A 16,627-nucleotide genomic window follows, 5' to 3' on the forward strand; every position below is an offset into this window, starting at 1 on the left:
TTGACTACAAAACTGGAAGATAATGACTCGTGCTGCTGTCTGCTGCTTTCTGCAGAAAGTCCTTGGTAGATACCTGTAAAGCTCTTGGAGACTGTCTAATTTACAGGGAATGATAGCTTAAAACTATCTCTCCAGCTCTGTGTAGAGGTGGTTTCTATATTAAATGTAATGTGCTAGTTTGGGAACTGAAGAGAGTATTAGGCAAATCAAGGAAAAGCTCTGTATAGGTTAAAGAACCTGGTTGAGAAGCAGGATCTATTAATGCCAACAGAACCCAAACCTGTTCATTCAGAACTAGCTTGAGTATCTAGGTATAGTTATTCAGACATATACCAGCCACAGAAGCGAGTTAGCAGATGCCCAAAGTACTATGAATTTCACAAATGAAATTAAATCCTGGGACTGTATCTGAAAATAAGCTAGAGCAATGGGTAAAGTGTGAGATGTGACCTCTAATGTGTTATTAGAGGTGGCAGGTGTTTTGTGGAGTGGAGCCAGTGACAAGGATGAGTATTAGCTGAAACAATCAGAATGTTCTTACCTGTTTTGTTCTCTCTCTCAGATTCTTATCTTCATAATGGGGATGATTGGTTAAGATCCGTCCAGTGCACAGTTTGACTCCTGCTAGTAGCTGCATGCTCCCAGCAAACACTGCTGTGTTTGGAGTGTTTGACCTAAACAAATGTTCACAAGTCTGACAAGTCTCTGTAGGGGCATTTTGGCTTCAATTATTACAGATCAGAAGGAAAAAGACTGAAAAATGTTTTTCTGCCTCTCCTCTTTTCACAGACCAAACTGCCAAAGCAAATGTGTGCACCCTTCCCCCCTCCCCCCCAAAAGATGAAGCCTTAAATTCCAATATTCCCTTTAATGATGTACTCTTAAAAGGCATACATTGGTGAAGTGAATAAATTGCAATAACAAATACATATTCTTTACACTTAAGGAAATATTTTATCATACCTAATGAAAACATTTATGGAAAACACAAGCTTGAAAACTTTAATCAATTTCCATGTTTGGTCTATTTCTTGCATTCACATATCTGCTGAATATTTATAGATTTCTATATCCTAATTTTTTCTTTATTGCAAGAAAATTATTGTGACTTAGATTTATATCTCATATAAGACATTCTACATAAAACAGATTAGCTAATCTGAATGCAAGCACTTCTTGTTATTGTCCTGGCATTCACTTGAAAAATGAATGGAATAAAAATTTTCCTAATGTGAGACAGACTGATCTTCCTATTTGGTTAATCATGGGAGAGAAATAATGTACAGTCCTGAAAAAAGTCACCCCAGTTACAAAAAGTATGGCTGTGGGGAGATGATGCAGAAGATGCTAAATAGAAATACTGTTGTATTCTGTTGTGATCTCACCTACAATCAAAGCCAGCGCCTGGAATTGTTAGCTAAATGACAGTTCTGGTGTTTCAGGATTGTCTAAATACCCATAACGAAAAAATGATCTCTGCCTCCCACCCTCATGAGTTTGCAACCTAAAATATATGAAAAGGCACAACAGTAGGACACAGCAGAGACGCAAAGTAAAAATGCAAGGCAGTACAGACTACTACAATTAGGCTAATAAAAGTGTGTCATAGTATGCCAATTGCTTAGCTGGTATCTATCTAGTGGTCAGTAGGCATAAAACTGAAGGGTGTTCTGTGAAAAGACTGAAACAGAAAGAACTATACATTAAACAAAGTAAAATGAAATTAGAAAGGAATGTGAATAGACACCTGAAATCCACACACATCCATCTATGATAGTCATGACTGCAACACACCAGGGTGCATTCAGAAGCCTTTTGAAACCACAGCTATAAATTCGTCTGCTTTAAGCTCCATGATAGGCTTGAAAGTGTTAAGAGATCAAGCATTAAATTCTACTATTGCCTCCCACGAGATAATGCTTAGAAACGAATTAATATTTATTACAAGCCCTTCCTAAATATTCTAGCACTAGTATGTTAATTTCATCTAGAGAGGACAGAGATAGTATTTTTAATATGCCACTTGAACTTTACTGAAATACTAGTTTTTCAGCAGTTTATAAAACCAGTTTCACTTTAAATTCTGAAAATATGAAATCTCTCTTTAATATTTTTTTACTTAAATCATTCAAAGCCATAAGTGTCATGAAGTAAGTGTTTCATCAAAAGAAATGAATTAATCAGTCTTAGAATTTAATGCTACACATATGTAACGGCCCCGATCGATAGGCTGTCAGCTAGGACTGATCCCTGAATCTGCAACAAACCACAATTCTTTAGACTAAGCTGAAAGAGCATGGACTACATTCACAGAGGGGCTTGGTAGAGCTCAGACACCTAAACAGAAAATGATGATTCTGAAAACACCTTCCATAAGCAGGTATGTTCATGCCTGGTCCAGCAAAGTTCTCTGGTGCTAGGCGTCTGTTTCTGTGCCTGTTCAAGATTAGTTTAGGTTTTGTAATGCTCAGCAGTACTCATCTCCTGCCTCGGCCTCATCATCGCAATCCTTCACCTATGATTCCTGAAGAGCCCAGTATAATGCAAACTTGCAGGATCAAACTTTGTTTGAAATGAACAACATCCCCCCCCCCCCCCCCCAAAACCAACTCCCCCAAATAGCCTGCAGGAGTAGCTGCCTCTCTTCTCCTTTTGAAGTCCCTTTTCCCTAACTTACTGGTTAAAACGCTTTTCAAAGATGAAGACGCAGGCTCAGTTCTTCCCAAGAGCATGCACTCTTGCCCAGAAGAAGTGAAATTATTGGTGAATGTGTTTAACTACCAGGTATTAAGAGAGCCGTGCCACCTCTTTCTCTTCTGCCTGTCTTTTAGAAGGGAGCACTGCCCCTTGCTCGCCTTTCAAAGCAGTGGCTTACGTGCCTTGTTCCTGGATGGAGCCCAGAGCTGGGTGTTCCCGGGTAAGGCAGATGTAAACCTGAGTCTCGGGGAAACACGTATGAAGTCGCAGGAAAATTATGCAGCTTAGGACATATCACTGTCCCTATCTTATGGGGGCCAGCTCGGACGGTTCCCAGACCAGCACGTGGCTATTGCCAGTGCTATTAGATGCACTCTGTTCCTGTGCTCTCCTGGTAATGCCAAGAAACCAAACTTGGCACTGGGCTACACTGCTGGCGACAGACACCTGGGAACTGACACTGAGCTTATGCGATGTCTGCCCTTCCGATTTCTAGCTTAAAGAACTGGAGCTGGTAGCAGTTACCAAGTTTTTATCTTCTGAAACAGCCACTAGAGGGAGACTTTACAATTAACCAACAGTTTTCAGGTACAGCATGATATCTGTATTTCATGCAAGCATCTTTCTCTAATGCTCCTACCTGAGTCAGACACTAACTGCAGCGGTCTGTATCCAAGGCAGCTAATGTGCTTCAAACTACTGAACGACACTTCTCTATTATAGAAAAACGAAGCAATTTTTACAAACGTCTGAACAAATGATGTATAAAATGAAAGGATAATTTGTTTTTATAGCTTTCTGCCAAGCTCCATACCACACTGCTCAACCTGCAAACAATTTATTCTGTACGAAATGTCACTAAATAATGACAAGGACTTGCAGGTCAAACTGATTTACATTATATAATTTAAATGTCATTCCAAGCAGACCTGATGGCATTTTGAACAAATAATCTCATTTATTTTTGAAGCTCTAAGCTTTCAACAAGTTAATTACAGCTGAACTAATGGGTAAACTAAGACCTATAATGAAATGTGTGAAGCCTTTTTTTAATCTGTGCTTAAGAATGTAGAGAATTATGTAAATACTGAAGAATAACTCATTAAAAAGAAAAGTGTTTTACAGGAATTACAGGTCTATGCTTTACTTACACAAACTTTAAAAAGTGGTAGTAATTCTTTCTTTTATTAAGCTGCTAAAGATATATTGTGAGTTTGTTTTAAGGCAGTCCCACTGGAATGGCAAACATTGCAATTACAGGTTACATCATTAGAAAGAGAATGGCTGTTTCTATTAAAGAAGTCCTCCAAAGTTGAACTCTGTAGTCAGCTTTCAAAGCTGTAATATCTGACAAATCTCAGATTCTTGTACTAGCATCTGGATGCAATATGAATCTACAAAGCAAAGGGGTCAGAGAGAAGGAGATTCTGAAAAGGGCCTTTCAAATATGTCACTCTAGAATCATTTTTTAAAAAAACCCCTCTTTTTAATTCCAGAATATGATATTAAAATATTACAGGATTAGCTGAAACTGATAGGCAGTAGAGCATATTCAATGAAACTGTCAAGGTTCTTTTCCTTCTCTGGTTTAGAAAGACTGAAAATAGTAAAAATGGGAAAAGCCACCAAGAAAGAGCAATAGGATGTGTCAGTCCCAGCCCCAATTTTATGCATGGATATTTTGCTCTCATAAAGGAGTGCACCTACACAGTGGCTATAAACCTGGTTCTAAGGCACTATTAAGTACATGCCTGAATTTTACTGACAAATCAAGAGTTGATCACAAAGGATAAGCCCAAGAATTTAAGAAAAAACATTTAAAAAAAATTAGTAGCATTACCTTTAAAGTGTGAAATATGTATTGATTTTGGTATGATTACCCTTGAGATCATACATCAGGCACATAGGTAAGTAAGAGTGAAGAGTTAGAATTTATAGTTGGCTTGAAATTAACGGATAGCCATTAGCAGAAATTAACGAATAAAAGAACCATCAGTGAAACATGGGTATTCCATTTTCGTAACCTTAGCTGCTTATTTTTAAATCTGTGGGGTCTCCATAATTTAAAAACTTGCCTGATTGGCCCCCACACCTGAATCAAATACACTTGACACAACCATGCTCTGCCAAATCTCAGTCTCAGTTAACTTTTCCACTGGTTTGGCTGTAGTTTGAGATTTGTAACAAGCTCTTCTATGCTCTTAGTAACTGCTTGTGGCCCTCCAATGTGGGACCAGAGCTGTGAACTATCCTGGATCACTGGTACAACTAGAATACATTAAAAGTGAGGTGGTAGGCAGAAAAAAGAGAGACCGGGATAAAGATCATTGTAACAAAAATTGTGCTCTATAATAGATGCAATCCAATACTATGCAAAAACTTTATTGTAAAGATATAAACCAGTAAAACTTCCTGGAAATGCTACAGTAATTTTAGTAAGTGGAATAGTGTTTAAAAAACAAACAAAAAAACCCCCCAAACTGCAGACACTTTACACTGGACAGATGAATAGTTGGCTATTATTCAGATTGTATATTTGGAAAAGTTAATATGCATTTAGATCTAAGCAGATAGAAGGGTCTTCTTGATGTGGAGAGACTGCAATACAGATGAGTTATTCCTAACTCAGTGCTACACATGACAAATTGGAGCTCCTCATACTGAGTGTTAATAATGAATAATTAGTTCCTGAAGCATAATGCAAACTTGACAGATCATTAACTATAGCAGAACTATCAAGTGTTAGTACAGTAAAATATTTTTCTTACACATCAGAATTTAAGTAAAGAAAATGAGTCCCACCTTGAGGAACTTATCATAAATTTCTGTTGACTGGTATTTAATGCATAGATAATTAGCTTTTCTTTACATGAATAATATTTCTAACCACAATAAATTCTAAAGAGAAAATTTCACTCTGTAATTGTCTGTCATGACTTAAAATGAAAAGAGGACAAGCATCAGTTTAGCATTCTCAGCACTAAGAATATAAGAAAAATTATTCTCATTGGATCCAGTCAAATCCAGTTCATGGCTGGGAATAACTCCACATGCATATTTTATATATAAATCTATATATAACTCCATATATTGTACACAGGAGACCTGACCTATCAGACATTTACCATCGCTTAATAAAACAGTAGTGCTAAATGGAACTGGCTGGTAAACATTAGTCATGAGAACATGTCAATATGGCTACAGAGATACTAAATGATGGAAAAAATATGGCCTGCTTTCAAAATAAGTCAGTGAAGGTTTGCCATATATTTTGCTTGTAAATTACTCTTCCTGGCTGATGGACTAAAGAAATACAACATTACAGAGCATAAAAATGTTGCTCTGGGTGGAATGGGCTTTAACTGCTGGTTGACCAGTTTTACTTAAGTTCACTGTATGCAAAAACACAACACAGTGCTCCAAGGAAATATTTCAAACAGTTCAGGGCTAAATGTAGCAAATTCAGATTTCCTTTCAGAATATTTTCCTCAAGAAGGAAACACCTTCCAAATAGATCCAACTCCCAGGAATATCTCTGTTCAGAACTTAACCTAAGAGTTTTTAGTGGTGACCTTATTTCACAGAACATACCCTTTAAGTTCACAGTCCTCCAGAGAATGCCCTACCTGGCCCTTTTCTCAGGATCTTCTACATGCAGTGCCCCAAACAGTTTCCACCTTATAAATACTTTCCTATGCTCTGTGAGAAAGGCTTTCTGAGAAAGCTTAACTGATGAGGTGGGATTGAAATGATTAATTCATATTCCTGATATAGACTTTGCACCTATACTGTGTCTTGGGAAGTTCAAGTTTGATTACAAATATTTTGTTCAAGTCTCAGAACACACATTGGGATTAAATCTAATTTCAGTGTAATTAGGTATAGTGAGAGCTCTGAATTCAGATTTCTGTCCACTTTGCACACCAGAATCACCATGTTCTGTAACAATGAGGTACTCTGTCAGTATGAACAACTTGGATTATTTTAAAGTCCAAGAAACAGACTGCAGAGTAAAGACTTTCCAGCCCTACAACTCTGTACATCCAAGATTTTTAAAACTATAAAGTTGAAAAGAGAAGGCCATCCAATGGAAGAGGTAGGGAGGGAAATTATTTCAATGCAAAGTATTATTGATGTAATGAGGTAAATACAGTATTATGGAAGAAACTTGGTACCTCTGAATTGATACCTCTTTCAACTGGGAACTATGTGTGCTTATAGGAGCAAGTGGAGTAAACTGGTTCCAGACACACATGCAATACACTGCCATGATACTGAACCAGAGCAGAGCAGGCTGGAAGACTTTACATCTAACTGTTGTCCACAGCCATTAATATGCTAACCTCTAGGTAGCCCATTCCTCCTTAACTGTCCCCATGGGTCACTAGAGTTCACTGACGACCTGTGACAAATAGAAAGCACTATAACTAAGAACATTAGATCTATATAAATAGCATTTAAATTAAATAGAGAAAAAAATCCTCTTACTTAATCCAGTTCATCAGCTCCACAGTGTCTGGGTCATAGAATTCTCTCAGCTCTGACAGTTCATCCATTATTCCTGGCCAGAACTAAAACAAAAACAAAATAAAAAACAAACTGAAGGCAGAATGAACAAGAAAAGCTCTGCATGTTGGAATGGATGTCTTTATTTCCTCTCAGTTGGCAACTGATCTTGTCTGGCTCATGGATAAGTTGCAAGTCATAAGCATTATCTACTCTTCTTATGAAGGATGTGTGACTGTCATCATAATACATACAGACAGTTTTGGAGCTTGAGATCTGCAGCTCCTGCCAGATGACCAGAGAGGAACAGAATGACCAGTTGTGGTGAGCCTGAGAGCAGCTTTTCTCAGACACATGTCTCACTGGAGGGTCCCGGATTCTTTTAGCTGGTAATTGGAGTATACACCTTAAAGTCAATGGGAAAGTAAAAGTTGCTACCGAATGTTACTCTTATGTATTACATCTACATTACAACAAGTTGTTTCAGTTCCCTGACTGGAGAATAAGTTTAAATGTTTTATTTCTTGATAGAGTGAGCTTTAAGAAGAAAACCAAGAGAAAGATGCAACCTCTAACAGTTCAAGATATAATAGTCAAGCCATCAAATAACAACTATGAGGCAGGAGAAAAGGCACTAGAATTTAACACGGTGCCATTAACTTTAGAAAGGCAGCTTACAGCTAAAGAGAGATTTGGAAAACGTCCCAAAATCTGTATCAGAACCTAAAATCCTTAGATGTGCTGTGGATGCCATTAATGCATTCCAAAAAGTTGAATCAAAAGAGAACCATGAAGGCAAAAAAAAAAAAAAGTATGATTGTGCAGTAACATCCAATAGACTATTTGGGGAAAACATATTTCAAAATTTACCAAAGACAAAGAATACCTAAATCAAATATGGAGGAAGGAAATAAGAAGGGCTGAAATGGATTTTGAAAAACTAACCAAAAAAACCCAGCCAACAAACAGAACAAAGATTTATTTAAAGGGTTTCTTGTTGCTTCAGCAAGTGAGTATTCAAAGGCAAAAGGAAGCAATTAAGAAAGATAATGACAATGCTAATAACAAACTGATGGCTTTGCATCAGAGAATGTGGTGGTGAAACCTACTGCAAACCTGCTTTCTTTAGATAAAAAGGATCCCTGGCTTGCAAAATGAAATGTCACAGGAAAAAGTACAAGAAAACCCTTGTGATCACATAAAAAGCCATAAATCATCCAATCCAGTATTCATCCAAGAGTTCAGAAGAATTTGAATATGATGCTGCTGTGCTACTTAGCAAAAATATGTATTTTTTCATTAAAACTGTAATTATGTAGGAAGACTGGAGAGCAGTAGATATAATTGGACCACTCAAGGGATTTATTCGTATAACTATTTAATATATTTGTTAAAATTATACTGACTGGTAGACCGAGAAAGACCTAAAAGGTACCTGTGGTAGTACACCTGTCAGAGCGTTAGTACAAGTTTTGGAAAGTACTATAGTATTACAGTAGACAGATTTCTGCTTTCAGAAGATCCCTCAAAACAGACTAACAAAGAAATTAAGCAGTTGTGAAGTGAGACTCTTCGGCTAAGCCACCCCAGCTAGCCAAATCTTTTGAGAGCTTGGAATGCAGATTGCCTGGAGCCCTTAAGACTAGTGACAGAAGAGAATGCGCTCTGCTTTGCTTCTAGGTTATACTGTGAACCTGCCCTGCAATCTACTGCAAATCTAATGACACCGTGTTATCTACTAAATGCTGGGACTATTATACAACAATACCTAATCTATATAGGTCTTTCACGTCACAATGTGACACTACTGCAACTTTTGAATGAATAGAAACAGCTGCCTTTCACTAGAGGAAAATTTTGGTAATGGGGCTTTCTGTAATTGAATTTAAAAAGGGAATTCTGAGGTAGCAAAGTTTTCGATAACACTACATTTAGTCAAGCCTAGAAAAAACTGAGGAACTTCCGGAGATTCAAATACAATAGAGCAACAATGACAAAATAAATACCGATTAATGCAAACTAAAGCATGTGAACTGATACAACAATTTAGTGTCGTAAATCATGTATGTCAGATCATGAAAAGCAATATCATGACACATATGTAAGGGATATCAAAAACAGATGATGTATATCAGATTCCTTAATTAAGTAAAGGAGGATATGACAAATTACACAGAATAATGAATGGGATGTAAAAGAGCTTTCAAAATTGTAATGTGCTGGTCTCTGGGGGCAAAGTCTTCAGGAAAAGAAGTCTGTTGTCAGATGTCTTAAATTAGTAACAGGGATTTCTGTCCGGACTGAAAAAATTTTAAGGGCTTGTTGTTTTCTTTTGTTGTTTCTTCTACACACTGTCAAGTTTACAAACTTTAGTTTCTGTTGACTTCAGAATTGAATCTGACAGGATTCAGGAACTTCAGATCTGCTCATGAAGAGTAGTTGGAAAATTCTTAATTGATATCTCACATTTGACCATCTGTGAGAATGTCACGCTCTTGGCACCACCCACGTCAAAAGAAATGGCAGTATTTCAAATACTTTCAGAGATGGAGTGGGTAGATGATTTCCCCAACTAGCATAGTGGGGGAAAAAAAAAAATTCCTAAAAAGACCTCTAGCAAAACAGTAAGGAAATTTAAGTGGAATACCTCAGTATAATTTTACTTGATAAACTGTTATATTTTTCTGTTTGACTTTGTTTCCCTATTTTAAAGAGGGGAAAAAAACCCCAACAGACTTCCAAAGTTCAGTCTATTAGCAGCTTTCTTAACTATTACGCTTTACTACTACCTTTTTAACTTTAGTAACAAAGCTCACCTTGAGTTTCTGTGGAGGTGATGATTTCATGGAAAACTTCTCATCTTTTGCTAGGCATTACAGAAACAATTTCTGCATCAAAGTGGCTTCTGAATTTTGTCTTTGTAAATACACATTGAAAGAATGGTCTGCCTATTCATTAAATTAATGTTCTAAACCTTACGGCTGTAACAGATTGACAGACTAAATCTTGAACATGTCGTTATTTTAGCTTGGTGTTCCGTAAATATGTTGTTTCACATATTTTCATATAAAAGTTTGACTATAACAACCATTTGCTTCTGGGACAGACTGAAGATAACAGAACTATTAAACTAGTTTAATAATTCTGTACATTTACCTTAAAACATATCAGATGAAGCATGTTAGTATAGAACACTAGGATTATTTCTGCTCCTACAATAAATCATTACACAGTTTAACAATCTGTACCTTACCTGCAACTTAGTAATTAGTAGTTAAAACTGGAACAGACAGCTTACCCTTTCAGAAAATTATGCATGTAAATCACACCTGGTAACTTACACATGCAACTAGACAAACACTTTTATCTATGAACAAGTATTTTTGGATCATGAGCTTAAGTGACCCTTTAGGTACAATTCTGTACGCATAAATGCATATGCAATTTGAGCAGGCTATCATAATTCTTAAAATTCAGCTATAAATCTTGTATTTAATTGTATATAAGACAACATCCCTTTAGCAGAAAAGCAAAATCCTATATAACTAAAAAATGCCAGGATATTGAGAGAAAGATATCTTACCTTATATGAAATGTACAGTAATGTAATTATTGGTAGAGAATATCTAATCACATATGTCTAAGAGAAATCACAAAAAAACCCATTGGTTAGTTCTGGTGATACATTTATTTGGATAGACTTAATTTTTAATGTACTGATACCCGATAAGTTTGTTATGGAGTGGAATTTTAAGATCCTATTCTAATTCTGTTTTAAAGAAAACCCTATTTAAAATGAGTAACATAATCTCCAGAAAAACTAACCTACCACAAACTGATAGTTTATATCTGCATACTTAAACTACGAAATGAAAAAAACACTGCATCATTCAGTATAAGAGTGTAAATTTCTGTTCAGGCTGCTGCTTTCTTAACATAGCAACTAAGATATTTTAGTAAAATTGTAGTTATTTTTCATAGCTGCATCTATATTGCCATCTAGTGTATTCAAATGGAATTGTTTAATATATAAACACTGGAAAATACATTTCACTTATTAAAATTAGTTTATACAAATACACTTTAGAAATATCTAGTCTAAGGGGACTACAAAACATTATTCATCTGATACATGGCTTATAACTCTGAGTCTTGACTGTTTTAGCTTTGCAGCAAACAATTTTGTAAAATGCAATAAGCATAGCGCTAACCCTTTGTGATGTGTAGAGACGAACACATTTCAGGATAAGTCCCCAAACTTCTGTACTACACAGACCAAAAGATGCAAATACACACATGTGGGATGTCCAGAGGTACTTCATTCTGGAAGAATACAGACAAGTTTTTGCTGATTATCCGGAGCTCTGCTAAACTGTGTTGATGAAATCAGTTATGTTAGAGAAATTTTGAACACGACTTTCTTGGACTTTCAGGACGCTGAAAGAACTGAGTGAAAGATCAACTTTGCACTTTCCCATGAACTCTTGAGCACATCTCTGCTCCCAAAGACTTTGTGGCAGGACTTTTGGGAAGTGTCTCAGTATAGAAGAAGTGCACCAGGGGTAGCTAGAGAGAAGGAAGGTTCATGGCCATAACAGCATATTTTATACTCTTATTAAATTACTTGTTTGCAAAAACTTTCAGTAAAATGATTAAAAAAAATACCTCATTGTGCTTAATGCCAAACATCCAAAAAGAACTGTGTGAACTAAGTTGTAAGCAGCCCCAGGCTTCAGCGCTATTGTGCAGTCTTCCATTTTTTCCATTAATTTTCCAACTTTAGTTGAACCACTGATTAAATACAAGAAATAAAAAGTGTTATATTAAGTTATATCATTGTCATACACTTCAAATAGTACAGTTGCATGCATTTTAAAAAGTATTCTATCCTTCTGATGCTAGAGAGAAATACTGCTGCTATCAGTCTACAATCATTTATTCTTCTAATAGGAAATACTGTTTCTACGATATAATTAAGCCTGACAGCACTAACTTGATACAGTATCAGGTATTTTTTTCATGGCTGGTTTTCTGGAAGTGCAATGGGCTTAAATGAGCTATTTTAAAATCAGATAAAAATGTTTACAGAAAGGCATGCTTGAACAGCTTGGTTTATTGCTTGAAGCACCTAATCTCACAGGACTTATCAGAGGGCTCTTGATGCAAGTGAAAAACTTAACTGTGTTTTGTGGGCTGTGCTGGTGTATCTGGATTCTATTAAAGCCATAGAATGGAAGTTAGCTTACAGAAAAGAAATGCTAAAGGGATTGGTTATTGCTTGATGTAGGTGGAAGGCTGGTCAGGAAAAAAAAGCTACTTTTTTTTTCTTTGTGTGTGGAGGTAATTGAGATAACTGGGCAGTGTATAAAAACCAGCGTAAAGTTTGGGATTGTATTTACGATTACAAAAACGAAGAGCTGCAGGGTCTTGTTTGTTTGTTTGTTAAATTGACGGATTCAGTTAGTTTGCAGAGCTTGGCTAAATGGTACAAAATGCCTTACAGATGGCTGACTTCACAACTACTATTTTACCACAGTTTTAGGACCATAATAATAACCCTGTGTCCTTGTCTCCTTTTCTCTTATCCTGTCTTCCATAAAATCTGTAATTATTGGCACTAGTTACATAATTTTCCTTGAATTTTTCATTAATCAATTCTTATATCATTCCTTCTAATTTTTGGCCAGGTTCAATGTAAAACTGAGAGGGCTACAATTAACCATTTACTTTTAAGTAACAGTTTAGCACTCATTTTCTTCTAGTCTTCTGTAAATTCCTCTGAATCCTAAAGACTAAAAGTAAGTTGATCAAAGCAGCACCTGAACTATCTGGCTAGGGAGACTCCGATTAGGTGGCAGCTGGCTGAGCAAAGCTGCAGTCTGCCACTCTTGTCCCACCTTTTTACGCAGATCACAAGGAGTTCAGCATGGACTATGCTAGCTCACCGCTGGGCAGCTTGAGGGCATCTCCAGAGGAAATCTTTAATTTGAAGTGCTTGACGCAGGGGAAATGGGGTGAAAGAAACTAACTTTTTTTTTTTGTTAACAAAACAAAAAAACCCAGACACCCAATGAGCAAAAGAGTTTGGAGAAATCTAGGAAAGATTTTGTTGTTATTGTTTAATCTTGAAACACACTTTACATTTTTTAGCTTTAATAGGGAGTTACTTATTTCGCCCAATTTGCATGTCTCATGTACTGCTGTTTTCTCAGTACTTGTGGAAAGGAAAACTGCATGCTACTGCATTCAACTGTCAGTTCCTTAGCCTACTGAAGAAAAAAAAAAAGTGATAAAAATCTGAATTTTTAAAACGTACTGTACCTGAGGTTCTGAAAGGCAACAGTTGCAGCTGCTACTGTCATAGGGAAGAGAACAAATATGTAGACGTAAAAAAGTAATGTATCCGAGAGTCTTGAAAAAGTATTTAATGGTAGTAAACCAAAAGCTTCTTCACAAAGATACAGGTTAGCATCAAAATCTCTAAAGAAAAAAGAATAATCCTTGTCATCATGCATCTCGTAACTTGATGCCAAAAAGGACCAAAGTTTCCTTTTTTCCAAGCAATAATGAAGCCACAGATGTGATTATTAGGAGGAAAATATATGACATAAACACAAGGTAAAGATCTATGATTTATGACCAAGTTTTTAAATGAGTAACAATGTGCAGGCTTTACTTAAGTCATACAAAAAAATTAAAATTGCAGCTGAACATATCATACCTTGTTGCCCCAAATCCAAATTTTGCTTTCAGGAATTTGAATATATGTTCATCTGACTCAAGATTTAGAATTTTCTATGAAGGAAAAAAAAGTAATTATATTCTAACTATAAAAAAAATTAAACTTTACATAGTAAACAGATTGTGGGTTTTTATCATTATTTTTACGCAACTGCAGCTCAACACAGGCTTACTGAAATGTGGAGCTTTGCAAACAAAAGTACACCATAAGCATTCAGTTTGCAATCACGGTCCTGCGGTCTAAAGGGCAAGCTATTTACCTTTTAAAAAAAAATAAAAATACTAGGGTAGGTTTTTTTTAATTACAGGTAAAGTTTATCTAGGACAAGTTGGTTTTAACTATATTTGAGTTCAATGACTTATCACATCTTACTGTGATACTTCAATGTGTACTAAATTTTAATCTGCTGTATATGCAATCTCTTGTAGAGACTAAAACTCAAAAGCAGAAAAAATGTTACTGTCGCTAACGTCTGAAGATCTCTTTGCACAAGAAGCAAATAAAAGTATGGGATATTCTACATCATTTTTATAACAAGTACTCATTTTTAAGTAGACTCATTGAAAAGTAAATAGAATTAGATGAAAAAATTTGCAAATGCTCAGCAGCATCATAATGCAGGACAGATCTATACTTGCTATAAAACTGCAGGTGAACTTCAAGATATGTGTATGTATTTGATTAGGTAGTGTTAATTTATGATAATATTCTTGAATATATGCTTTAAAAAAGATTAACAAAGCAGTCTTCAATTTCTAAAGCCTATTCTCTCAAATGCAGTGGAAACCACTGTAAATTTTTGTTTAAAGACACTATTGAGAGGAACCTCATGAAGTTCCACAAAGGCAAGTGCAGGGTCCTGCACCTGGGGAGGAATAACCCCAGGCACCAGTACAGGTTGGGGGTTGACCTGCTGGAAAGCAGCTCTGCCGAGAAGGACCTGGGAGTGCTGGTGGACACCAAGTTAAGCATGAGGCAGCAATGTGCCCTTGTGGCCAAGAAGGCCAGTGGTGTCCTGGGGTGCATGAGGAAGAGTGTTGCCAGCAGGTCGAGGGAAGTGATTCTCCCCCTCTGCTCAGCCCTGCTGAGGCCACATCTGGAGTACTGTGTCCAGTTCTGGGCTCCCCAGTACAAGAGGGATGTGGCACTACTGGAGCAAGTCCAGCGAAGGGCCACAAAGATGATTAGGGGACTGGAGCATCTCTCTTATGAGGAAAGGCTGAGAGATCTGGGCTTGTTTAGCCTGGAGAAGAGAAGGGTGAGAGGGGATCTTATCAACGTGTACAAGTATGTGAAGGGAGGGTGTCGAGAGGATGGGACCAGACTCTTTTCAGTGGTGCCCAGCGACAGGACGCGAGGCAATGGGCACAAACTGAAACACAGACACTTCCATCTGAACATGAGGAAAAACTTTTTCACTGTGAGGGTGACAGAGCACTGGAAGAGGTTGCCCCGAGAGGTGGTGGAGTCTCCTTCTCTGGAGATATTCAAAACGCGCCTGGATGCAATCCTGTGCAATGTGCTCTAGGTGACCCTGCTTGAGCAGGGGGGTTGGACTAGATGATCTCCAGAGGTCCCTTCCAACCTCAGCGATTCTGTGATTCTGTGATTGTAGATGACCTTTTAACAAATAGCCTTTAATATAATAAATTTGCATAACTTTTACAATAAAATGATTTGTTTACCTTGATGAGTTTATTTACTAGAAGAGTCAAGCATGAGACGAATAGTACATGGAGGAAAAGTTTCCCAAGCCTACTAAGCAAGCCTCCCTTTTTTAGATTTTTCTAGAAATAAGAACATATTAGCATTTTAACATACTTAGGATTTGTACGTATTTGGAACAAAGACAACAAAGACTATTTGAAATTACTTATCTGTTAGGTCTAATCAGGATAAAATTTGTGTCAGGCTAATGTAAGCAAAAAATTTAAACATAACCAAGTATCCAGACCCCCCCCCCCCCAATACATTTCTTCTCAGAAATTGAAGGGACAAAGTCATAAATACTGTCCAGCTTTACTCATCTGGCTGAGTCTTATGACTAGCCAAATGGGCCTCTTTCAGAGATGGCCCCATTATGCTTACAGAACTGCTGAAACCCAGTGAAACAACTGGGATCCAGGATTCCCCCAATTCCAACAGCTTTGTGTGCCTTTCCATGTATCTATTTGATAGATCTTCCACCTAAATATGGCAAAGGCATGTTCTAATTATAACTGCCAGGTGATACTATTTTGAGCAATTCAGTTCAAAGCTCCAGATCTGAGAATTGTCTTTTGTCTGCTTACAGGCAATTTGGAATATGTGCAGACATTGCCTAACTATAAAAAACACAGTCCTGTTTTTAAAAGGAGATACAGAGAGACTGAGAGAGATGCAGCACATATGGCTCTGTAAATTCACATATTCTGGTTGGAAGCTGTCAACAATGACCAGTATCAGAAAAAAAGAGCACTGTAATATGCCAAGAGAACTTGACATATGCCTACTTCTCATAGAATATTTTGCTGGAGGTGCATCTGTAAGTTCAAGACAAGCCCTGCTGAAACAAAGTCCATTTGCATTTTTTTTTTCCAGAAACCAAACTGCAGCTCACACAATCATAAATGTTAATAGCAATCACAGAATTATGGAGTGTGATGTACTCATTTATGCTGCAGTTAGTGTAGCTGAATTCAT

The 16,627-nt window shown here is 36.9% G+C and overlaps 1 protein-coding gene across 3 annotated transcripts in view; it reads right to left on the minus strand.

Moving 5' to 3' along the window:
* Nucleotides 1–16,627, minus strand: part of DPY19L3 (dpy-19 like C-mannosyltransferase 3) — a 39,730-nt gene that overhangs the window by 4,602 nt on the left and 18,501 nt on the right. For 2 of the 3 annotated variants that reach the window (XM_067302514.1, XM_067302513.1), the window contains exons 10-17: nucleotides 15,631–15,732; nucleotides 13,925–13,998; nucleotides 13,525–13,683; nucleotides 11,869–11,994; nucleotides 11,415–11,526; nucleotides 10,787–10,843; nucleotides 7,186–7,268; nucleotides 542–674 (exon numbers count right to left, since the gene is read on the minus strand). In XM_067302514.1, the coding sequence (XP_067158615.1) occupies nucleotides 542–674; nucleotides 7,186–7,268; nucleotides 10,787–10,843; nucleotides 11,415–11,526; nucleotides 11,869–11,994; nucleotides 13,525–13,683; nucleotides 13,925–13,998; nucleotides 15,631–15,732 (846 nt within the window). Of the gene's footprint in view, nucleotides 1–541; nucleotides 675–6,997; nucleotides 7,100–7,185; nucleotides 7,269–10,786; nucleotides 10,844–11,414; nucleotides 11,527–11,868; nucleotides 11,995–13,524; nucleotides 13,684–13,924; nucleotides 13,999–15,630; nucleotides 15,733–16,627 lie in introns of those variants that run through there. The other variant, XM_067302515.1, reaches the window with a different exon arrangement.

This window comes from Apteryx mantelli, chromosome 10 (genome assembly GCF_036417845.1).
Source record: "Apteryx mantelli isolate bAptMan1 chromosome 10, bAptMan1.hap1, whole genome shotgun sequence".
NCBI classification, from domain to species: domain Eukaryota; kingdom Metazoa; phylum Chordata; class Aves; order Apterygiformes; family Apterygidae; genus Apteryx; species Apteryx mantelli.